The 25,126-nt window shown below is 47.0% G+C and overlaps 1 protein-coding gene across 2 annotated transcripts in view; it reads right to left on the bottom strand.

Annotated features, from left to right (window-relative positions):
* The window catches only part of ABTB3 (ankyrin repeat and BTB domain containing 3), a 305,219-nt gene that overhangs the window by 69,810 nt on the left and 210,283 nt on the right, over window positions 1-25,126 (bottom strand). For both annotated transcript variants that reach the window (XM_060023901.1, XM_060023902.1), the window contains one exon: window positions 1,019-1,171. In XM_060023901.1, the coding sequence (XP_059879884.1) occupies window positions 1,019-1,171 (153 nt within the window). The remainder of the gene's footprint in view (window positions 1-1,018; window positions 1,172-25,126) is intronic.

Genomic DNA, 25,126 nt, shown 5'->3' with positions numbered 1-25,126 from the left:
AACAGTGCTCAGCTTATGGTAAGCATTCAATAAATGCTTGCTGACGTCCATCAGGCCCCTGCATGTTCCTGGGCTGCGGGTCATCTCTGGGCCTTCAATGGGCTATACTTCATACTGCAAACCCTCTCTTTCCTTGAAGACCTCCAATCATATCCTGGAAGGGTGGACATCTCTGCAGCCTGGCCACATCACAGGCTAGATGAACTTTAGAGGAAGGACAGTGTCTCATCTGGTGGGCAATGGGGATTTGAAAATGGTGACAATGACCACCTGGACAACAGTGCAGGGAGTCAAGAAAGTACACCACATATGCACACACACCTATGTCTGTGTGTCTGTATCTTCTGCGTTTAGAACCAGGTTTTGACTCAACTGAGCGAGTTGTTTCCTTTCTTTCACTTTGGATAAATGTGAGCCCCCCTGCAGGGGGTCTCTGAGCAGTCCGTGAATAATTCCCGCCCTGATGCAGGAGAGACCTGGATGCAGGCGTGAGAGATGGTGGGAGAGTCGCTCCATCCCCGTGCAAGTGAAAAAGCACAGGCGGGCTCTGACCCAGCCAGAAATTCTACTCTGCAAGGTTTTGCTAGAAAACTACAGGAAGACAATAATTTACTTCTAATGGAGAGAAGGAGAGAGGGAAGGAGAGGGAGGGAGGGGGAGAGGGAGGGAGAGAGAGGAAGAAGGAGAATAGAAAAGAAAGAATATGAATCGAATCAAGGCACACCGATATCTTGCAATCGAAGAATCAGGAGCCTTCCCACAGAGCCTTGCTCCTGTCCTCCTCCATCCCTGCAACTCGAGGAACCTGGTCATTGTTAAGCCGGCGTCTGTCCTTTAAACCAGCGAAGCCTCGATCTCAGCGACGGCAAGGCTGCCGGCGCATACCGCCCCAGGCGCAACCAGCCCCGAGCCCCACGGGCTGCGGCCGCTCTCCCTGCACCCGGACGCGGGCTGGGTGTGTGGGGAAGGGCGCCCTCCCTGCGCCCCGCCGCCCCCGATCTCCCGCCCGCCGCCCTACCTGAGCTGGCGCGGCTCGCAGTCCACGCCGGGCAGCAGCAGCCGGGCGGCCTGGCGGACGTCGTCGCTGTCCATGGAGAAGCTGCGGCGGTGGCCGGCGTGCGCCACGGCCACCCGGATCCACTCCATCAGTGGCGGCAGCACGAGGAAGGGCCTGCGGCGGGGGAGGGAACGAGACGCGTTAGGGGGGCCGCGGCGGGAGCTGCCGGCTCAGACCCACCCCCACCGCTCATCGCCGACCCCCCCCCACTTCCCTATCCCCACCCCCTTTTCCCTGGAGCCCCTGTCTCTCAATTCAAAGTGGGAGGACCTTTGGAGACATCCGGACCGCACTGGTGATCTCGGGGCAGGCTCTCCTGAGTCTTTGGGCCTCAGTTTCCTCATCTGCAAAACGGGGATAATGTGACTGAAAGGCCACGATGTGACTCTTCTGTGAGTGTAATCTTCCTCGGCGGTCATGTGAACATGAAGGAGATGACTCACTTAAAGCACCATGCACAGAGTCGGGTGCTCAGTATAAAATCCAATCAACTCCTGGGGTTTTTAGGACTTGGGGCTCCCCATGGTGAGGCCAATCGTAAATCGTCCTCCAACTCTCTCTTCCCACCCCTAGCTGCTCCCTGTCATCATTCTGGAGCTCTCCCAGGCCTCAGCTCTGCCCAAGCACCAAGCCGCCAGCAGGCTTTAGCCTCTGGAAACAGAGGAGCCTTCCCGGAGAGACGGGGCAGCCCAGAACTACCAGCAAAGTGCGGGGGAGGAAGGGGCGGCACTTTGGGGCCTCGGCCACACCGCTGAAGCTTTGGGAAGTCTCCTGCTCCCACGGGGCTCAAGGGATCACAGCAGTGGTGCAACTCGCCGCCAGAATTCTCGAGATAATGCTTAAGGCTGAACTATAACTTTCGAAGTGTAATACATTTGTGCCATCTTCTTATTTCTTCTGGTGATTATCATAAACTCCATCCTCACATTAGGATTGAGGGCAGGGGAGCTTTTGGAAAATACTGATACCTGAGTCCTATCCCAGGAATTCTGATTTAATTTATCTAGGATTGGGCTGGACATTGGTAGTGTTTAAAAACATCCCCCAGGTGACCTTAACGCACATCAGAATTCTCCGAGGGCTTGTTAAAATGCAGATTGCTGGGCTCCACCCCCAGAGGGTCTGATTCAGTAGATCAGGGGAGGTGGCCAAGAATCTGCCCTTCTAATGAGTTCTGGGGCCATGCTGATGCTGCCGGGCTGGAGGGGCAAACTCGAAGAACTTCTGCTCTAAGGTATGGTATAGGGCCTGAGAATCACCTGATTTTGAGTGTCTGTGTGTGTGAGTGAATGTGTGAGTGTGTGTGTGTGAGTGTGTGTGTGTGGTGGGGGATGCAGATTCCCTGGCCTTATCTCCAGTGATGCTGATTGCATAGGGTCCACGAATATAATTTTAATAAGCAGCCCATATGATATTGATTTAGGTAGACCAAGGGCCACACTTTGAGAAACGCATGGTGTAGATCAAACAGGTGTCCTACCATTCAACGTGGTTATGACCAGGGTGAGGCACATGGGGCGCCTGGGTGCAAAATTTAAGAGGGTCAGATCAAGTAAATATGTTCTAGCAGCCATCTTGCCTCACCCTAGCCCCGGTGGTGCTATTCAGTCCAGCATGGCTGCCACGGGAGGGAGAAAAGGTTGGTAAATAAAGGGTTTATTTACCCAAGGCAGCAACCCCCTCACAGTATGTAGATGTCACGAGCTTCCCCCCCAGTTTTGGTGGCAGGTTCCAGTTTTCTTAGAAAGCAACCTATTTATCCAATGTTAAGATTAAACAGCTTTTACATTCATCTCAGTTAATCCCATTCATGATCTCATCTAAATGCTTAGGACCAACCTACAAGCTAGTTATCCATTTTCTAGATCAGGAGAATGAAGTTTATTGAGGTTAAGTAAAATGCCCTGGATCACAAGGTTAGCAAGTACGAGAGCTGGGAGTCAGACCCAAGACATTTGACTACATAGCCTATGTGTTATAACCCCATGTGGTTCCCATCCACGTTCTCTTGTCCAACTTCCTTCCCAGCACCAGGGGAAGCCGATCTCGTCTTGAACCTTTGATGGCATGCCATTTTCATTCCTGCTCATGCAGCTCAATCCCCTGTCTGTAAGGCCTCCAGCCCTTTAAAAAGCCACACCCCACTTAACCTTCAAACCACAGTTCGAATCCCACCTCTCCCTAAACATTTCTCCTGAGGACTCCTCCCAGCATGGACCCCTCCCATGGTAGCCCTCACCCCAGTGGCCTTACCCATCAGCCTTGCAGATTCCACGTTACAATGTAAGCTCCATGGGGCAGGGACCTGGAACTGCTGGGTTCACCGATCCAGCCCCATCCTTACTCCCAGGGCAAAGCCTGGCAGACTGTGAGCACTTAATAAATAATGTGTTCATGAAATGGACTAGGATTTATCAATTCCTTACTGGGTGAAACAGATAAAATCAAGCTTCTGGACCCATGGACCTGTGGGGCAGGCTCCCCGGGAATTTCTGCCCAGATCAGCCTGCTGCTTAGGCTGTCGTCCTCATTCTCTCAGTCTCTCCATCACCTAAACCTAATCAGGAGCTCAATAAACACACTGACTTGAAATTGAATTGGATTCTACGGTCTCAGGTGAGCAGGACTTATTTTGGTCACCATGTCTCCATTGCTGCTAAAACCAGCCCTGGGTACTCAGAGAATGCCCCTCTGGGTTGTATTTTCAGAGGCAGCACCCCCAAGCCCTGGTCTGCCTTTCCTTTGCTCAGTGCCCCCCAAAGCATAGCCCACAACTCCCGGTCCCTGGGGGCGCTGCGTCTCTAGCACAGACTGCCCTTCAGCGGTTGCCTTTCATGTTAGATGCTGAGGCCCAGGGCACACAGCCAACTTCTGATGAATACCAAAGAGGAGAAAAAGAGGCTCTAGTGCCTTCAAAATAACACCTTTACCAAGACAGCCGGCGAGCACCAGAGTAAGAAACCTTGAATCCCAGGATTCCGGCCTCTTCTGGAATTTTCTATGTACCTATTTTTCCCTTTCATCATTGCCTTCTTTTTGTCACTCTGACCTCAATAGTTCATAAGCTCACGAATTCTTTGCCAGCAACTCATCTAAAAATCTTCTTATCTTGGCTACTCAGAAGGAAAGAAAAATAGTGTTATTTGTGATGTTTCTTTTGGAGGAGTTGGAGATGGGAAAGAATGCTAGGGTCTTGAGTTAAGGAGAGGGTGGAGAATACTGTATTCTCCTGATATATTTATTAAGACAACAGTGTTCCACTGGCTACGGACTTTGTTCTGAAGTTGTCTGTAGTAACTAAAACCTAGAGGAAGCCCAAGAAGCTCATGGCTTAGTGAAGTAGACTCAACCTCAGAATCTTGCAGGGTCAAGGGTTGGGGGAGGTTAGGAAGGGGGTGTGTGTGTGTGAAAATTGCCAAGGCCTCAATTTGACCCCCAGAGTTTTGGTTCAACAGGTCTGGGATGGGGCCTGGGCATCTGTATTCTAAATAAGCTCCTCTGGAAATTTGGGAGCAAGCCAGGTTTAATAACCCCTGAGCAGGTGGCCTGAGGTGAACAGAGGAGAGACACGGTCCATTCAACAGGCCAGTGGCCATTAAAATTGTTGCTATGGTCTTAAAAAACTAAAAATAGAGTTACCGTATGATAACTCTATATACAGCGATCCCATTCCTGGGCATATATCTGGAGAAAACTATAATTCGAAAAGATACATGCACCCCAATGTTCACAGCAGCACTATTTATGATAGTCAAGACATGAAAACAAGCTAAATGTCCGTTGACAGATGAATGGATAAAGAAGATGTGGTACATATGCACAATGGAATACTACTCAGCCATAGAAAGAATGAAATATTGCAATTTGCAGCAACATGGATGGACCTAGAGATTATCATACTGAATGAAATAAGTCAGACAAAGACAAACATCACATGATATCACTTATATGTGAAACCTAAAAAAAGATACAAATGAACTTATTACAAAACAGAAATAGACTAACAGACATAGCAAACAAACTTATGATTACCAAAGGGGAAAGGGGGGAAGGGATAAATCAGGGGTTTAGGATTAAAATTACACACTACTATATATAAAACAGATAACCAACAAGGTCCTACTGTATAGCACAGGGACCTCTACTCAATATCTTGTAGTAGCCTATAGTAGGGAGGGAATCTGAAAAAGAATTATTTGGCTGTGAGCCTGGGACTGGCACAACATTGTAAATCAACTATATTTCAATAAGAAATTAAAAAGAAGTAAACCCTAAAAAAAAATTGTCGCTAAGGCTTTTGAAGAGAAGGTTTGTAGGAGTGGGACCAGAGGTTCTAGAAGGGAAAAGAAAGCCTAGATGGGTTTCTTGCAGGGTCAAGAGAACAAGTCAGCTCAGGAAGGTTGTTGGGCCCAGATTCAAGAAGGACATACATGGGCGGGGCCTTTCTAAAATGCTGAAGACAGAGCTGGTGATGAGGGTGACCACCCAGAGTGGAAAGGGAGTCTTGCGGGGGAGGGGCTGGGTGCTAAAGAGAATGGTGGGGTATGTGGGAGAGCCTGGTTTGTTCAGGATTCTGAGGAACTGAATTCTAGTCCTGAATCTGCCAAGAGCTCACAGCAGGACCCTGGTTCTGGTCTGTCAAGTTCTGGCTCTCAGTGTCTTCATCTGTAAAGTGGGTGGGTTTGGATCTGAGGGTCTATTTCAGGGGTTGGCAAACCTTTTCTGTAAAGGGCCAGGTGGTAAATAGGGTTTATGGGCCATACAATTTCTGTTGCAACTACTCAACTCTGCCATTGCAGTGAGTAAGCAACCACAGACAATACATACATGACAGAGCTGGCTGTGTTCCAAGAAAACTTGATTCACGAAATCAGATGGTGGGTCACAGTTGGCCAACCCTGGGTCTGTTTGATTCCTTCCTACTCTGAAATTCTTTGATTCTATCAAAATAGTCAGCTGCCTGGGGACTTAGGGTGAGTCTAGTGTGCAGATCAGGAAAGATGGGAAGAAGCACATGAAGGTCCTAGCAATGGGCACAGAAAGCTTTGGAGAGATTAGAAAATAGGACCCTTCCAAAAAGAGGTCATGGTTGGATCTGGGGAATATTGAGCTACAGGCATACTCAGAGGAAGAACCTTCAAGGATAAAACTCAAACCTGGCCATGGGTGTGTAACTGATAAAATGTCATCTATTAATAGCATTTTTTCATCCAACAATCCTTTAGGGAGCACCCACACTGCAGGTATGCTTCCAGGAGCTGGAGATGGAGTGGAGAACAGGATGCATCCATGTTCTCATAGAGCTAACAGTCTAACAGGGAGACAGATAAGAAACCCATAAACTAACAAGTAATAAAGCAATTACAAACTGTGATCAGTGGCAGGGTGCTGGGATAGAGAATAAACAGGGTTGACATAGGTTGGTGGGAAGGCCTCTCTGAGGAGGTGACAAAACCTTGAATATGTGAAGGAATTGGCCATACGTGAATGTGTGTGTATAAAGATGGATGTTCTAGGTGGCAGCAACAGACTGTGCAAAGGCCCTGAGGCAGAAAAGACCTTTACAGCTCAACCAAGGCCTTTCACACACATCATGTCCTCCAGGACAGATGGGGCAGCCAGGACATGTGTGAGGAACGATCACTGTGGTTGGCTGGATAATGGCCCCCAAAGATATCCGGTCAGTTCCCTATGAATACTGATAGCAAAAGAAAGTCTGCAGATGTGGCCCAGCTAAGGATCTTGAGAAGATTAGCCTGGATTATCCAGGTAGGCCCTAAATGCAATCACAAGGGTCCTTATAAGAGGGAAACAGAAGGAGATTCAACACAGGTGATATGGAAGCAAGATGCTCTGCTGCTGGGTTGAAGATGAAAGAAGGGGCCACAAGCCAAGGAATGCAAGGGATGCAGATTTAGAAGCTGGAAAAGATGAGGAAATGGATTCTTCCCTCAGAACCTCCAGAAGAAAACAGCCTTGCTGACATCTTGATTTTGGCCTGGTGAAACTGACTTTGGACTACTGACCTCTAGAACTGTACGAGAATAAATGTGTGTTGTTTTAACCCACCAAGTCTGTGGCCATTTGTCACAGCAGCCACAGGAGACTAAGCCAGGGTATTGACAGGGTCGCTGCAGGTGAGGTTGGAGACATGGGGGTGGAGAATGTGAATCAAGTATTAAAGCTGGGAATGGGGGCATTCACAGGGCTCTGGAATTCATCTCGGATGCCTAAACTGCCTTGTTCCTGAGGTCCAAGCATTACTTGTTGATATGGGCTGAACTGTGTCCACCCCAAATTCATATGTTGAAGCCCTAACCCCCAGAACCTCAGAATGTAACTGTATTAAAATGAGGCCATTAGGGTGGGCCCTAATTCAGTGTGACTGGTGTCCTTATAAGAAGGGAGACTGGGACACAAAAAGAGACACAGAGGGGCAGCCATGTAAAAGATGCAGCAAGAGGGCAGCAGTCTGTAAGCCAAGGAGAGAGGCCTCAGAAAACACCAAACTCGCTGACACTTGGATCTTGGACTTCCAGCCTCCAGCACTGTGAGAAAATAAATTTCTTTTGTACAAGCCGCCTTTTTTATTATGGAAGCCCCAGCAGACTAATATGCCTGTGGCTTGACTTACATTTTGCCCTGCCCTTGAGGTTTTAGTCTGTGGTAGAGGAGCTTCTATTGGAAGCTCACACTCTTTACAGTGTGATGGTTTTCTATTCATTTCCTAGGAACAATAGTGGATAAGTTAAAGCCATTTGAAAGCTGTCCCATGCGGAAGTCAGAAGTTTGGGCTTTGGAGACAGGCTGACCAAGAGCTGGATTCCAGCTCCACCTTCAAGCTGTGTGACCTTGAACAAAGGACAGTTGTCCCTTGGTATCCATGGGGAATTGGTTCCAGGACCTCCACAGGTACCAAAATGCTCAAGTCCCTTATATAAAATGGCATGGTACAGTTGGTGCTCTGTATTCACAGGTTCTGCATCTGCAGAATCAACCAACTGTGGACGTGGACCCCACGGATATGGAGGATGACTGTATTCCGATGGTCATGCCTCACTTCTCTCACCGGGAAAATGGGGATAATAACAGTACCTATGTCAGAGGGTGTGGCTGACACAGTACCTATGTCAGAGGGTGTGTAAGGGCCCCCCAAAATGTCCACATCCTAATCCCCAGAACCTGTCAATGTTATCTGATGAAACAGAGTTTGCACATGTGATTATGTTAAGGATTTTGAGTAGGGAAGACCATCTTGAATTATCCAGGTGGGCCCCAAATGAAATCACAAGCCAAGTTAGAAGAGGGAGGCAAGAAGGTCAAAGGAGGGAGTAGATGTGACAACAGAAGCAAGTTGGACTAATGCAGGAAACGGGCCAGGAGCCACGGCACACAGGTGGCCTCCAGACGCTGGAAAAGGCAAGGAAGTAGATTCTCCCCCGGAGCCTCCAGAAGGAACCAGCCCTGCCGACACTTTAACTTTAGCCTAGTGAAACTGATTTCATACTTGTGACCCCCCCAGACCGTAAGATCATCAGTTTGTGTTGTTTTGAGCCTGCACGTTTGTGGCAGATTTTTTCTTTTTAATTAAAAATTTAAAAAAAAATTTTTTAAGTCTTTATTGAATTTGTTACCATATTGCTTCTGTTTTATGTTTTGGTTTTTTGGCCACAAGGCACGTGGGATCTTAGCTCCCCGACCAGGGATTGAACCCGCACCCTCTGCATTAGAAGGTGAAGTCTTAACCGCTGGACCGCCAGGGAAGTCCCTGTGGCAGTTTTTTACAGCAGCCATGGGAAACTAACACAGAGGGTTATTGTAAGAACTGGATGGGATGAGGTCCATGTAGCCTGGTGCCCGGTACCAGGAAAGTGCTCATAAGCGGTAGCTGTCATCATCATCATCACCAACGTTGTTTTTAGCATCAGTCAACCTTCTCTCTGCCAGATGGAAGAAAAGGCCTTGCTACACAGAGCAACGCTTGCGTCTTCTCTTTTCAAATCAAAGCAAATCTCTGCAGTTGCTCTGCCTTTCCTTTATAAATTGTGTGGCCCCGACTTTTCATGTTTGTTATTTGTTAAGTCTTTCTTTGGCTGGAGAGGAATTTAGATATTTGACTGTGGTTTGGGAGGCTCATAATTTCAGAGAAACAGGGAGTGAAGGACGAGCAGCAGCATTGATAGTAGACAATATCCAGTGCTGGTTTCTATAGCAATATTCACTGTAATCTCACTGTAGTTGTGATACCAAAGCTAGGAAGATGATGGCAGAAGTCAGAGGTGGCCATGGCTGGTTACTATAGTGACAGCCCAACTGTGCAAAGTATGGTGGGCTTGCCTGAGGGGTGGTTCCTGCAGACAGCCTGGAGTAGGAGGCGGCAATGGTGTGGGCTAGGTCAGAACTTCCTGAATATTAATGTGCATACGAATAGTCTGGAATCTTTTTAAAATGCAGATTCTGATTCAGTGGGTCTGAGGTAGGGCCCAAGATTCCGCATTTCTATCAAACTCCCTGGCAATGATGCAGCTGCCAATCTATTGACCACATTTAAATAACGAGGCCCTAGGAAGTATTATGACTCAAGCCAGAAACCAGGGACGGTGAATTTGGTTATCATGTTTAAGGGGGAGAAGGTGAGGCAAGGAGGGAGAGAGCTGCAAGAGGGGAGAGAGGCCCAGGAGACAACAGAAGGGAAGAAGGAGCTTGTTTGTACCTGGACCTCCTGATTAAACCTGGGGGCTCTGTCGGATTGGCTGAACCTAGGTCACAAGACTGCACCAAGCTGTAGGGGAGGCTGGGAGAACAAGTGTTTGGTGATTTCGGCTTTTATTGGGGGAGGTGGGTTCTGCCTCCCACCACGATTCTCCTTTAGTTTTCCAGTAATCTTATGAAACATCATATCCCATTCTTAGGGAGTTTGTTATGAGCTAAGCTCCCATCCCATTGTCTGATAGGTGTTTTGTATTCATGACAGTGTTTAGCATCATCCCGGGAATGTAAATGCTTAAAAAATACACTTTGTGATAGTTGATTTTATGTGTCAACTTGGTTAGGCCACAGCTACCCAGAGATATGGTCAAACATATATTACCCAGATATGTAGTCCGGATGTCGCTGGGTGTTGAAAGTATTTTTTAGATGAGATTAACAATTAAATCAGTGGACTTTGAGTAAAGCAAGTTGTCCTCCATAAGGTGGGTAGGGCTCATCCAATCAATTAGAGGCCTGAAGAGAAAAAAAGACTGTTCTCCAAAAAACAGGGAACCTGCCAGCTCACTGCCTTCAGATCTGAGCTGCAACGTTGACTCTTTCCTGGATCATACACACAACCTAGTGGTTCTGTTTCTCTGGAAAACCCTACCTAATACAAACCTGCAACGGGTGCCACGGGAATTAATTATTTGCAGTGATGCAGCCTCCTCTTTCTAAGATGATCCCACCCCCTTCCGCATCATGCACAATTGGCAGGGGCAGGGAGGAAGCTTGGGGGCCGGATCACACCGAGGACCGCTTCCCAGTTTCCCAAGTGTGCAGACACACCCCTTGGGAACTGAGACAAAGGCATCATGGGTAGGGTACGGTCAATGCTTTTAGGGAAGGGTAAGCCATGCTATACCAAAGGACAAGTCCCTTGCTGTGTGGAAGTCCACCCCACCAACGGGTGATTATATAAATCCCCTGAAATGGGACAAGTGCCAAGGGGTACTGGTGAGGAGGTGACTTCCCCTAATAGTGCCAGCAGGTGCATGTGACTGACCACCCAGCCTTCTTTGGCTTTCCTGTCACACATTCTGAAGAAGGTGATTTAGGGGGCTGCGGGGTCCATGAATGGAGCGCGGAGGTGCAAGCAGAGCAAAAATGATATACAAATAGTAACAGTGTCCTCGCTGCGGACAAACAGCTGCACATCCCCCAGCCTTCATCTTCCCTCCCACCCTGGAGAGGAAGGTCTCCTCCTCCACACACCCCGCCCCCCGCTTCCCTGGGCACTGGCCCCATCACTGCTCTCCCGGCGGTCCCATAACTCAACCTCCACTTCCTCTCTGGACTTTCCCATCAGCATTTAAACACGCAACATGCTCCCGTCTCTCACAATTTGAATAGGAGAGGAGAAAAACTGATGGAGAGTAAGAATTCACAGTCCTCCAGGAATTTCAGTCTAGGTTCTCCATCTAGTTTTCAGTCTTCAGCAGGGGGAGCTCAAAATCACCCGGGGGGGCTTCCCTGGTGGCGCAGTGGTTGAGAGTCCGCCTGCCGATGCAGGGGACACGGGTTCGTGCCCCGGTCCGGGAAGATCCCACACGCCGCGGAGCGGCTGGGCCCGTGAGCCATGGCCGCTGAGCCTATGCGTCCGGAGCCTGTGCTCCGCAACGGGAGAGGCCACAACAGTGAGAGGCCCGCGTACCGCAAAAAAAAAAACCCAAAAAACAAACAACAACAACAACAAAAAATCACCCGGGGAACTGGTTGAAATGCATAGTCCTGAGTTCCTGCCATTTGCTGGGTGTGTTCGTTTCCTGTCGCTGCTGTAACAAACTACGCAAACTTGGTGGCTTAAAACAACAGACATTTATTCTCACAGAGTGCTGGAGGCCAGAAGTCCAAAATCAAGGTGTCCCCAGGGCTGTGCTCCCTCCAGAGGATCTAGGGGAGAGCCCATTCCTTGCCTCTTCCAGCTTTTGGTGGTTGCTAGCATTCCTTAGCTTGTGGCTACATTACTCTAATCTCTGCCTCTGTGTTTATATCACTTCTTCCTTTGTCTGTGTGTGTCAAATCTCCCTTTTCTTATAAGGACACTTGTGATTGGATTTAGGGCCTACCCAGATAATGCAGGATAATCTCCCGGTGTCAAGACCCTTGACTGAATTGCATCTGCAAAGACCCTTTTTCTTTATAAAATAACATCTATTGGTTGCAGGGGATTAGGACCTGTTTTCTTTGGGGGCCACTATTCGGTCTACTAACACTTGGCATCTATCTGCATCTAGTCCATTCTCTGCAGGGGTGTCTGGTGACTACCTGAGGCCGAGACTCTCAGGTCTAGAGAATGCCAGCTCTGAGCTGAGGGATGCTCGACAAGCCCGAAGTCCTTCCTCACACATCATGCAGGGCCCAGAGACCAGCCTGCACCTCTCCTCTGTAGGCTGTTGGCTACAGCACAGCCGAGCCTGGCTTAGGGGTGCAGAGGCCTCTGTGGTGGGAACCTGATCTCAAGCGAGTAGAATGATGATGGGGCCTAGAGGGGACATAAATGGCCCTGGGAGGGAAGCCGTGGCTTCAGAAGTGGGGAAGCCATAGGCTCTGTTGGATGCTGCCGCAGAACCTTCCTCGCAGCCTTGGGTACAAAAGATAAACATCCGGGAGGTGGCAAAGGCTGCACAGCTTCATATCCTAGCAGCAGAGGCTCAAGAAACCTAAAAAGGCAGGGCCTGGCCGCATCAAGGCCGAGAGGCAAAAGCCAGAGATGGGCTCCCGGGGTCATCTGAGCCTGCCCCTGCCTCCAAGAGGATTATTATAAAAGTCTCCAAAAGGCAGCACACGGCCTAACAAAGAAACCCACTGCATCTTTGAATCTAATGCTGGTGTGGTGGAACGGACACACAGCCTGAAGACAGAAGGGCCCTACATTTGAGCCCAGGCTCCATCATTTGCTGTGGGACCTTGGGCAAGTTACTGAACTTCTCTGTGCCCCAGTTTCCTCCTATGTAAAATGGGAGAAATAGTAAGGCTACCCCACAGGGTTGTTGGGCATATTAAATGAGAGCATCCCTGTAAGGTGCTGAGCACGTAGTAAATGCTCAACAAAGGGAGCTATTATTGAGGGCTCATTACATGCTAGGCATGGTTCTGAGCGGTTTCCTTTCATTGGTTCATTAGATAATGACTAGAACCATAAAGTAAGTAGCATTATGATCTTCATTCTACAGATAATGAAAGGAAGCACAGAGAGGTTATGTAACATGCCTAAGGGCAAGCAGTTATAAGCAGCAGTACTGGGATACACATGCAGGCAGGTGGACCCAGCCCTGGGGCTAGTAACCATGTCATTTCCAGGCAGAGGCTACAGTGTACCCAGGCTGGGTGTGGCCGGAGCTGAGATGGAGGGGAGATAGTGGTGGAGGGAGGTAGGAGGTAGGACAGGTAGGAGGCAACACTGGAGAGAGACAGGAGAAGAACCACACAGGGCCTTGTAACTCCTGCAATAAAACTGTGAACTCCTAATACTTTAATTTTCCCTGAGAATTGCAGTTGGAAAACACAAAATCAGAAAAACATTTGAAAAAAACATCAAAAATGGGTTGACAAAAATACCTCTGAGAATGCAAAACAATGGGTTCACCACAACTGTTTGTTTAGAAAGTTAGTGGAGAATTTTTTATACTCTGGCTGAGACTGCTTGGGTCCCTTTATATGTGTCCTCTTCCTCCTTAGTAATAAACCCCCCAATCTTCAGTCCTATAAGCAGGACTACCCAGCTTACATTTTTCAGCCTCCCTTGCAGCCAGGAGACTGGTTCTTACAAAGATATAAGCAGAAGTTTCTTGTGAGACTCTTAGGAAAGTCCCTAAATAGAGGAGGCCCAACTTTCTCTGGTCTTTTTCCATTCCATTCACTTCGCATAATGCTCTCAGGGTCCATCCCCGTTGTCACAAATGGCAGGATTTTCTTTCTTTTTCTCTTGGCTGAATAATATCCCATTAACAGATCAATTAAAACACCATGCAGAATCCCTTCCTTCACACAAAGAAAGAGGAGGTAAAGTGAGGCTGGGCATAGTCTAGAGGTTCCCCTACATGCCCTTGGTGTCTTTGCCACTGGGCTGTGGCTTTGAGAAAATGATACTCTAGTTCTCTTGTAATAAACCCCTTGAACTCACATTCCCCTGCATTTGGCAGTCTGACAGGATGGATTAAATTCATACTCCAGCACTGATCAATCAGAACCCTACTTATCAAAACACAGACTTAAGGCAGCTGCTTCCCCGGGCCTCCATGGAATGACTCATGCATTGAGTTAGAAGCATGTTTTGGAGCAGGCTCTGCCGCTAACTAGCCACGTGACTTGTGTGTCTTGAGGCTTTGTGGGCCTCCCGTATACTCACAGTAGAGTTAAGAGACCAGCGAACCCTCCCTTCTAGCTTAGAATAATAGTATAATATTTTGAAATAAAGAAAGAAATAACATACTGCCACGAGGAAGTTGGGGGGGGGGAAAAGGAATGAAGGGAGTTTCCAATAGAACTTTCTGCTATGATGGAAATGTTCTGAATCTGTGCTGTCTAATACAACGGCCACAAGCCACTGTGGCTACTGAACCCCTGAAATGTGGCTGGTGCCACTGAGTAGCTAAATTCTAATTTTATTCAGTTTTCATTAAGTTAACTTTAAATAGCCACACGTGGTTAGCGGCCACCTTACTGGATGGTGCAGTTGTAAGGAATGTCCTTCAGGTCACTACAGTTCCAGACAGGAATCCTGGTGGAAGTGGAAAAAGGGCTACAGTAGATATTAGGTAACCTAATTTTTGACTCTGTCTTCTTTCCATTATCATGATCTACATCATCACCGTTGTTATCAGGATTTTACAGCATCTACTCAAGTGCTTACAATGTTTCAGGCTCTGTGCAGAAAGCTTAAATGTACATTATTTCATTTAATTATAGTAACAACCTTGGAAGGTTATTATTATTATCATCCCTATTTACAGATGAGCAAACGGAGGCTTTGCAAGACTCAGTAACTACAGGATACCACAGGTATTGGTGCAGAACTGGGATTTGATCCCAAGTCTGCCAGAAGCCAAAAGTCCACATGCTTAGCCATTCTTATATGGCTTCTCCAAAGACCAGTGTGCCACTGGCTGAGTCATGGGACCTTGAGAAGCTTCAGGTCCTCGTCTGTGGAGGAGGAAACTGAGCCCTATGAACTCTAAGATCCACTCACACAGGAAAAAGTCATGATTCCTAAACTCCACCCCCACCCCTCACCCAGGGGGCCACTTTTATATAATGAACGCTATTGTTTACAGATGTGACTATGTGACTCCAAAAGTACCTGACTGCTCTCAGCACAGTTCAATGATTTCCCTCAGTGTGACCCTGGACTTGGTTATACATTGCTTTTAAAAACTCCCCAGGTGATTCAGATCACGGGAATGATCTAAGAGTCCTAGTCCTGGACTGAACTTGGTAAAGTCAGAAAAGATCCTTTTAAAATAAGATAATGAGAGCTTTATAATGCATGTTTCTCTTTTTGCCTTGGAGGCCAGGAAACTCAAAGCTAAATTTTGTGTTCAATTGCAACAGTAAACCTTAGGAGAGATTTTTCTGGTACGGTGGTCTTCCTTAGTGTTAATGACATGTTTTTGTATTGTTATCCTTGTTTTGTGGTTCTGTTATATCTCACTCATAATGTGAGTCTAGTTCTAATCTTTTTCAGAGTTAGATTCATTATAAATGATGAGTGGATAAACATCATCTGTCTCAGATTGTGACAAAGCCCCAAGATTAACTGGGATGATAAAATAAAAAAGAGAATGTCACCATGTAGAATGAGGGGGAGTCCTTTGAAAATGTGGGGGATAGAAATGGGATAGAACTTCCCAGCAAAAAGAAAAATAAAAAAGGAACATGGAGAAAGGAAGGAAAGAAAAGAGAAATCCCCAGAGAGCCTAAAAAATCAAGGAAGAGGGACTTTCATGGTTGTCCAGTGTGTAAGACTCTGTGCTCCCAATGCAGAGGGCCCGGGTTCGATCCCTGATTAGGGAACTAGATCCCGCATGCATGCTGCAACTAACAGTCTGCATGCTGCAACTGAGGAGTCCACATGCCACAACTGAGAGTCCACATGTCACAACTAAGACCTGGTGCAGCCTAAATAGATAGATAGATAGATAGATAAATAAATAAAATACAGCTGCAAATGTATATTTAAAAAAAAAATCACGGAAGAGACTAGAGGAGGAAGGGAGGCAGTTCTGCTGCCTACACAAAACAACCGTTTGGCCATTTAACAGATTTATGGAATCTCCATACGCGTGAGAAGAAAACATATGCATAATTTACTTCTTGGATTAAACGTTACCAATTTTACATTTCACTGAATCTGGAAGTGAAAGATGACAGAAACCAGGAAGGAAGCTTGTGATTTTAATTAAAGGAAAACCAAAAGGGCTATTTGTTAAGCTGGACTTTGGTGCTATCTAGGAAAGGATTCCTCGTCTAGGTCAGTACTCCAGGGTGACCCTCACCATCTACACAGGCAAAATATTCAGGGCTGATTATCTGATGAGATGGAAAGGGGTCTGTGTGCGTCCCCTACCCACATACCATGACCTGTCCAATCCTCTTAGGAGAATTCCTGCAGCCTCTCTCATCCAATCATCGAGTGAAGGGGTCACGTTCTGGGGCCAGCCCCAAGGGAGGGAGAGTAACCAAAGCAAATCCTAACCAGGGATGAGTCCAGGCTGGGGAGGGGAGGCCTGGCCAAGTCAGGAGTAGCACTTCTCTGAGATGGAGGGATGGGCTGGCAAAGAGGTTGGGGGCTGGGGTGAGAGGGTGGGTATGGGTGTGTGTGTATCCATATTTGTCTGGGGTGCGGGTGTTGGTTCTGAATGGAAGCTGGGTGCATGGTGAGTGGATAAGGCAAAGATGCCACCTAACCCTTAGATTCCTCTCTCACCTAAAGACTGGGGATAATGTCCATTGGTCCTTCTTTACGGGGCCACTGAGAAGATGACGTAACAGGTACAGAACTACAGTTATATGAAAGGTTTACATTCAGGCGTCTTCATGTACACCAGGCATCTAACACATCTAGTCTAAGTTGCTACCGACTTAAACACCAGATGAAGAAAAACACAAAGAGGAAGGTAGTTCTGCTAACCAGAACCTCATCTTATCAGGGTTTTCCAGCTACAACTGTAGCAATGCTACAAACCGCCTAGCGGGAGCTCCTGTACACATGCTCAGCACGTAGGCTGGGTTCTCCTGGCTTTTCCTATCAGTTCCTCACACCTGTTCTCATTCTGCTTCCAGAGTTCCAGCCTCTCCGTCTTGCTGTATTCCTCTTCGCCTATCACTGGGATACCTCCAAGTTGAAGCTTTGCTTTACCCAAATGCGATTATAAACATGGGTCTCATGCCTTCCACCTTTCTAGGTACATCCCCCCTCCTGCGTCCTCCCGGGATAGAGATCTTCTTTCCCAGACACAGCTCCTGCACTGGGCTTGCCTCAGTGCTACCAGCAGGAACCAGGCCCATGAAATGGGCCAAACATGAATCACTTGTCTTCTGGAATAGCCAGAGGGCAGGCTAAAGTCAAGCATACATTATCACAGTGCTTGGGTATTGACTCCACTGTCCAAAGCACTAGAGTGGGGAGTGCCGGACTTCATTAACCATGCTTATTCACCTTAAGTTTTCCCCTTCTGTGATACCCAGGACAGGGGATTCAAAGGAACAGGTGCGAAAAAATGTTTGTCAAGTTAAACTGATAGCTTTTTCTAAGGGTGCAGGTGTCAGACAGCTGTGAGTTTTGATCCTGGTGCTGTCACTTACCTGGGTCAGTGACCAAATTTCAGCAAGTCACATGGCCAACGAGCCCCAGGGTCCAATTGGGAAATGGAGAAATACACACCCTGCAGGCTTGCCCGGCACACAGAAGGTCCTCAGTAAATTACAACTGTTTTTGAATGGTGAAAAGTTGCATCTGGGTTAGAAATTGGACTGGTTGGTTCTGAAAGCCCCAAGGAGCAAAAGAAGGAGTGGTGGTGGCAGCTCCAGGGAGCAGATCTCGGCTCACTTAAGTAAGACCTCAGAGGAGTCTCAGCTCTCTAGAGCTGGGATGGGAAGAAAGCCTCAAGGGCTGGTGCCTAGGTTGGGCAGTCCCTTGGGGAGGACCTTAGGAAGGGGATTTAAACATCGAATGGGCGGTTAGACTAGATGACTTTTTGGAGTCCCTCCCCACCCTAAGAGTCTAACACTCCACACTTAACTGATTGGCCACTGATACAAGACTCTTCCTAGGATTGGACCATTGCATTATTTTCATAATACTTTCCGGGTTCTGGTTTTTCTCTTCCATCTTTTCACATTGCTGCCATGATGAATGTGCTAACATGTAAATGTGGTCATCTGATAAAAGTATAAATTCCTCAGCCTGCGCATATGTTAACTGGCCTCAATCTGCATCTTCACTCTCCCGTGCCCCTTCCATGCCTGTCCAGCACCAGTGTGCTCCAGCCACACCAAACGGCCAGCCATTTCTGGAACACAGGTGTCTGCTCACATCTCCCTCCATTGCTCCTGCGGTTGTTCCCTCTCTCTTTCTATCCTGTCCATCGAGTTAAGTCCTACTCATCTTTAAGACATCAATCAAATAGCACCTCCTCTGGGAACTATTCCCCAAGAGGCCTCCACCCCCATACCCACAATATAGTTAGTCCTTTGTTTCCTTCTAACTCGATAAGCATTTTGTACGTAATTCCATAATACCATTTATATCATGTTATTGTTATCATTTATGTCTTTACTACCATCCCAGATAACCACGGGGGCGTGAACTATTCATCTTTATATACCCCAACCTTGCATATTGTAGCCCTTGCCACTCAGAATGACATTTTATGTTAGTGTCCTGGTTTGTCCTGTTTTGTTCGTTAGTTTGCTTGTTTGTTTTTTGGCCGCTTGTGGGAACTGAGTTCCCCGCCCAGGGATTGAACCCACACCCTCGGCAGCGAGAGCGTGGAGCCCTAACCACTGGACCACCAGGGAAGTCCCTTCCTGGTTTGTTCTGTCTCCTCCACCAGACTATCAGTTTCATGAGAGCAGGAACTTATCCTGTGCTCTGCTTTATCCTCAGCACTTAGTGTGGTGCCTGGTACATCATAGGTCCTCAACCAACATTCTCTGAGTGAATGAATGAATGAATGTTTGTTAACTGAATCAACGAACGTACGATTGAATCCTGTGAATTTGCTTAGGTCCTCAACCAATATTCTTTGAGTGAATGAATGAATGAATGTTTGTTAAATGAATCAATGAATGTACAATTGAATCCTGTGAATTTGCTTAGCTTAAATTCTGGTGGGTTTCTCACTTTACTGTGGGTGACAGGTAACTGGGATGGTTTTATAAAGACTAAGTAAAATGATAAAAATAGTTAAATGTAGTTTATTTTCAGTTGTGTTAAGGGTAGGAATCCACATTAAAATTCAATGTGGCACATATATACAATGGAATATTACTCAGCCATAAAAAGAAACGAAACTGAGTTATTTGTAGCGAGGTGGATGGACCTAGAGTCTGTCATACAGAGTGAAGTAAGTCAGAAAGAGAAAAACAAATACCGTATGCTAACACATATATATGGAGTCTAAAAAAAAAAAAGGTACTGATAAACCTACTTGCAGGGCAGGAATAAAGAGGTAGATATAGAGAATGGACTTGAGGACATGGGGTGGGAGGACAAAGCTGGGGTGAAGTGAGAGTAGCACCGACATATATACACTACTGAATGTAAAATAGTTGGCTGGTGGGAAGCAGTAGCACAGCACAGGGAAATTGGCTCGGTGCTTTGCAATGACCTAGAGGGGTGGGAGAGGGACGGTGGGAGAGGGAGGGTGGGAGGGAGGCTCAAGAGGGAGGGGATATGGGGACATGTGTGTGCATATGACTGATTCGCTTTGTTGTACAACAGAAACTAACACAGTATTGTGAAGCAATTATACTCCAATAAAGATCTATTAAAAAAAATTCAGTGAGAACCAGGCTTGGGTAAAAACTCTGTTAGAAGTTAGGTTCAAGACCTTGGCCAAGTGCCCCAAATAAATCCCAGTGAGCATCAAAGACTTCAGACTCTGGGAAAGTCAGAAATGAAACATAAATGATGAGCAGGCATTAGGACCACATTCCTCTTGAGTTGAGATGTCCCCTGTGCCCAATCTGCCACCACAATGAAACTAGTGCATGTAGGAGGGGCTGGCAAAAGTGTCACTGGCCACAGACTTTTGGAACGATCTACAAGGCTGTGCCAGTTCCAGAACAGGTGAACTCACACACTAACAGGTTTTAAAACTGCTAAATGGGACTATTCATAGTGCTTTACCATTTGTAGGTAATAAGGGCAGACTTGGGATTTTGCACGTTTCAAAAATTGTATGCAGTCTATATACCAAGATGAGACCCAATTCTGTTCAGTTCAGCAAAACCCAATTCAGGTCAATTCAATTCAACCTGACTCAAATAATTCAGATTAACAAACATTTACTGAGCTTCTCAAAAACGTGGACTAGAAACCAAACTCTTCCATATGCTCAAAACGTTCTGCAAGATCTAACCCTGCCCACCTTGGACTTCATCTCCCACCATGCTCACTCATTCTCTGCCAGCCTCACTGGACTCCTTGCTGTTCCTTGCATGTTCCAAGAATGTTCCTGTCCCAGGGCCTTTCACTTACTGCTCTCTTTTCCTGGCAAGATCTTTGGTCAGATATCCACATAGCTTACTGCCTTGATTCCTTAATTTCTCTGCTCAAATTCTATTTCCTTAGAGAAAACTTCCCTGACCATCCTCGCTAAAATAACACCTCTCATCACCTGTACCTGGTTCAAGTACCCAGTTTTGTTTTTCTTTATATCAGTTACCTGTGCCTGATATTTTATTATTTATGCATTTGTTCCTCATCTGCAGCCCCTAGTAAAAGGTAAGCTCCATGAAGACAGGTATTTTGCCTGGCACAGAATAGATGTGCTATAAATATATGTCGAATAGATGAATGAATGAAATGAGCACCTACTATATACCAGCTTCTATACTTGGTGATACTGCAACGATTCTAGCCCCCAACAAACTCATGGTCTAATGTGAAAAACATGAGAAAAGAAGCTTATCTGAAGAGTCTTTTGATAAAGAAATGTACAAAGTCTTACGGGAGAATGAATCAAAATCAGCTGGAGCCGAAGGGGGTAAGAGCATGTTGTAAAATGCCATCCTGAGCCTGGAAGGGGGAGAGCTAGAAGGGCTTGGAAGAAGAATCCAGGCAGAGGATGGATTCCAGGATGAGGAAATGCAGAGCAAGCTCAGGGGACTCTGTGGGGACTGGAGTAGCTGAAGGGATAAGAGGATGGGAGGTATGGTGGCCGATGAACCTGGGGGCTGATAAGGCATGAACAGGGAGGGCCACTCATGGAGCAGGCCAATCATTTAACTTGTTCCCTATTTATTGACTATCTCCTTGGAGCAAGGGTCCATGCTGAGTTTTGTGGAAGACGCAAGAATTTAAAACCTGGACCCTGATGTTCAACCTAGCAAGGGAGTTCAAGTCACACATCCCCAGTTTCCCAGGGCAGCCTCAACTGCAATGTCTGTTTGCCCTTAATTATCCTTGTATACTTGTTAGACCATGACTTCTGATTGGTGGATGGGAGCGTAAAGTGGCCATCAAAGAAGGAAGGGCAGATAACCATGACGCAAGGCTGACCATGAGAAGTGTCCTGTGGGATGCTCTTGTAAAGTGCCCTGGGGTCTGAAGAAGGACAGTGCCTCCGGGGATGGATTTTGGAGGCAGTGGAATCTGCAGTCTGTGTTAGTGTTTTCAACAGGTTGGTCCTTGACTTTGACAATACTTTCCTGGTTTCCCTTTTTCTTCATAAAAATGTTCTTTCCACACCCTGCTGCCATAACGGATTGGGGAATGGCCATGTGATGGGTGGGATTCTGTGTAAGGAATTCGTAGAGAGCAGTGTGACAAAGGACTGCCAAAAGGGCTAGCTCCAGCCTTGGAGTTCAAACTTTTCAGTGAGAACAAAGCCTGGGAAAATAGTCACCTTCTTTTGCCAGCATGTTCTGCCTAAATTCCTGGGCAGGCCTGAACCTGACCTACTGAATCTTGACTGAACTCCTCACACCAATTTGAAAGAACTGAGGAAGCCTTCCCAGGGAATGTTTCTTATCTGCGGGGAAAACCTAAAAACAGAGCAAAAACTTTAAATCCAGAATTACAAACATGACCGACCAACCAGCCAACCAACAAACAGTTCCTGGAATCGTGGAAACTTCCATATCTATAGACACGGCCAAGTACATGTGCAATGAACTCTGTACATGGTCAGACTCAAAACTTGCTTTCTGATAATGCTGGAATGCTCTTCCCCATTCTAGAAGCAGTGTGGGAAGGAGGGTGGGGATTTCCAGGGATCCCTAGGGCAGCCCTCTGGTTTCAATTTGACCACTCCATTGCATGGCTTTGGGCAAATCTCACGACTTTTCTAGACTTTTCTTTCAGTCTCTTAAGTTGTGAAAAGCAACTGCGGCTGGTCTTCCCACTTCCGGAATCCAGGGAGATTGCAAGGGTGGAAGACCCCCGGAAACCGTGAAGCACTCACTCCAGGAGATTTGATAATGACTGTGGCTGGAAACCTTACAGGCTGGGTGGGGCCACTCCTGATGTTTCCCACAAGGCATTTCTTCCTGGAAAAAGACGTGGCACGGGATGGGGCTGGGGAAGCCCACCTCCTGGTGCTCTGCTTCTTCTGTAATTTCTCCCTCACCCGGGCTATCAGAGGCCTCATAAATTAACCCCTCCGTTGCTCTGCTCCAGACAGACTACTCTCTTTATATCCGTTCCCTCAACATTGGTGTTTTAGTCATGCCACTATGGGCAGTTTTAAAAGAACAGCCAATTCACACGTTGGAAACAACCCAAATGCCCAGCAACCTGGGAACCGTTAGGCAAATTATGATGCCTTCACAAGATGGAATATTTTGCAGTCATTAAAAATGATGTTTATGAATGTTCTGTAGTAGTGCTAGGATAATGCTTATGGCGTACTAGTAAGTGAAATAAAAAAGATATAAAATTATATATACACAGTACAATTATTTTAAAAAGGCTAATTTGTCTTGAAAAAAAAGAGATAAGAAAATAGACTAAATAATCATTTTGGCTACCTCTGGGTAGTAGAATTGTAGATAATTTTAATTTTCTTTCTTACATTTTTCTGTATTTTCCAAAATTAAAAAAAAGGAGTACATATAGCTTTTCAGTAAAAAGATACGATCATATAAAAATTTGTATTTATAGCACCTGTATTGTAGTTGTAAACATATGCAGTCCATGAGGAGAGCAAAATGGATGGAGGGGAGAATGTGATTCAATCAAGAAACCTAGGAAAACTATAGCCTAGGATACACGGAGACATGTATAGGCTTCGTCTGGGAAGTCAGACTTTGAAGAATGAAAGGGCAACTCAGATGCTCTGATGCTCAGGGCAAATGACCAGCTTTACTGCCTGGGAAACCACAGCATGTGAAACCCAGCTATGTGCTGGCAGCTGTCAATATCACTATTTCTGAAAGGATGAAAAAGAGTGAAAACTTGGCACAGGGGCAGATGGTTTGAAAGCGGGCTGAGCTCAGAGAATGCTCTTCCTCTCTCTCTCTCTTTCTCCCTCTCTCTGCAGGCCTTTCTGGTCCCACGCACTCTGGCTCTCGTTTGCCTTTGCCATCCTGGGCCAGCCCTCAGTTTACACTAGGCAGCTTCAAGGGCTAATTTTCGCCCTTTTAATGTTCTTCAAAAAGAATTTTCCTGCACGTTCACAACATTCACATATGGTGCCCGAGGCCCCAGACACAGGGCAAGCAAAGGGCTGCCGGTTCTAGGCAAATGAGAAAGAATCAAAAATCCAAGAAGTCTAATGTAGCTTTCTTCCAGGCCATTCAGCAAAAGGAGGAGGCCACTGGTGACATCTCTCGCCTGGGGGACAGAGAGGTTGGCACTCCGCCAAGCCATGCACTTGTCATCTCTCTTGGGATTTTTGCAGGAATCTTCTGACTGGTCCCTACATCACCCTCTGCTATATCCTCCTGCTGCCATGCACTCAGATTGATCTTTATATCCCCATCCACTCTGTGCCAGGCCTGGCTGGCTGCCAGAGAGAGCACGAGATGATCAAAGTCCAGTCCCTGCTGGCGAGGAGCTCAAAGTCTGGCAGCAAAGACAGACATTTGGAAGCAAATGAGTACCATTTGGAAGCCAGAGTGATGACTGGGGCCACACGGTAGGGGGTCAAGAAGACACAGGCTCTGGAATCACAGTGCTTGGGCTCAGCCTCCAGCCCAGCCACTTACTAGCTTAGCTATGTGACCTTGGTCCAATCCTTGGACTTCTCGAAGCCTCACTTTCCTCATCTGTAGAATAGTCAGAGTTACAGTATCTCAGAGGGTGACTGGGACATTTCAGTGGGATAATCTAGAAAAGCTTATCATAGGGTCTGGCTCACATTGGCACTCAGGAGTTGTTATAATTATGCACAGAGGGCTTCATGGGGACTGGGGGTGAGGGGCACAAAGTTTCACAGCACAGGTGAGGATGCAGCTGAGTCCTGAAGGATGAGCAGCCATTTGTACTTTGCTTATGCTTCTTCCTTTGTTCAAACCTTCACCCTAACCCCACTGTGGAAGGACCAGAGGCCCATCAACACCTGCAGGATGTGTATTTCTCCCATAGACTTTCAACTCAGCGAGGATTTTTTAAATACTTGACTATGGGGAAGGCCCAGGTACCACCTAACTCCTATGGTCTTGCTGCAGACAGGACCTCTTATGGGGCAGCTGCAGGACACGAGGCGGGGGATGAGGGTGGTGGAGGGGACATGGGGGGCAGCAGCGTTTTACCAACTCATAGAGAATTATTTTAGCATTTTAACAACTGGCTAACCATCTGCACTTCTGCAAAGCAGCTGAAGGTCAGTCTGGCCTCTGGTCCAACTCAGCTGGTCTATGGTACATGCTTCCCACCATGTACCTTGCAATTTCCTACCTTGGAGCCTTTGCCAGCTGCTCCTTCCCCTTAGAATGCCTGATCTTATCCATCTTTCAAAGCCTGACTCAAAGACCATCATCCCTGAGTTCCTCAGCAGTTTATCTGCACCTCCCTTCTGAACCTTGGCACTTTCTATCTTTGGTGATAAATGAGCTGCTCAGGCAGGAGTCCTGAGAGGTCCCTGGGCCCCGCCTCCCCAGCACGGGGCCACTTCTGAGCCCTGTGAACTTGGGCAAGTTGCTTATCCT

This window comes from Delphinus delphis, chromosome 11, assembly GCF_949987515.2.
Source record: "Delphinus delphis chromosome 11, mDelDel1.2, whole genome shotgun sequence".
NCBI lineage: Eukaryota > Metazoa > Chordata > Mammalia > Artiodactyla > Delphinidae > Delphinus > Delphinus delphis.
This window is presented reverse-complemented; position numbering and strand designations above follow the sequence as displayed.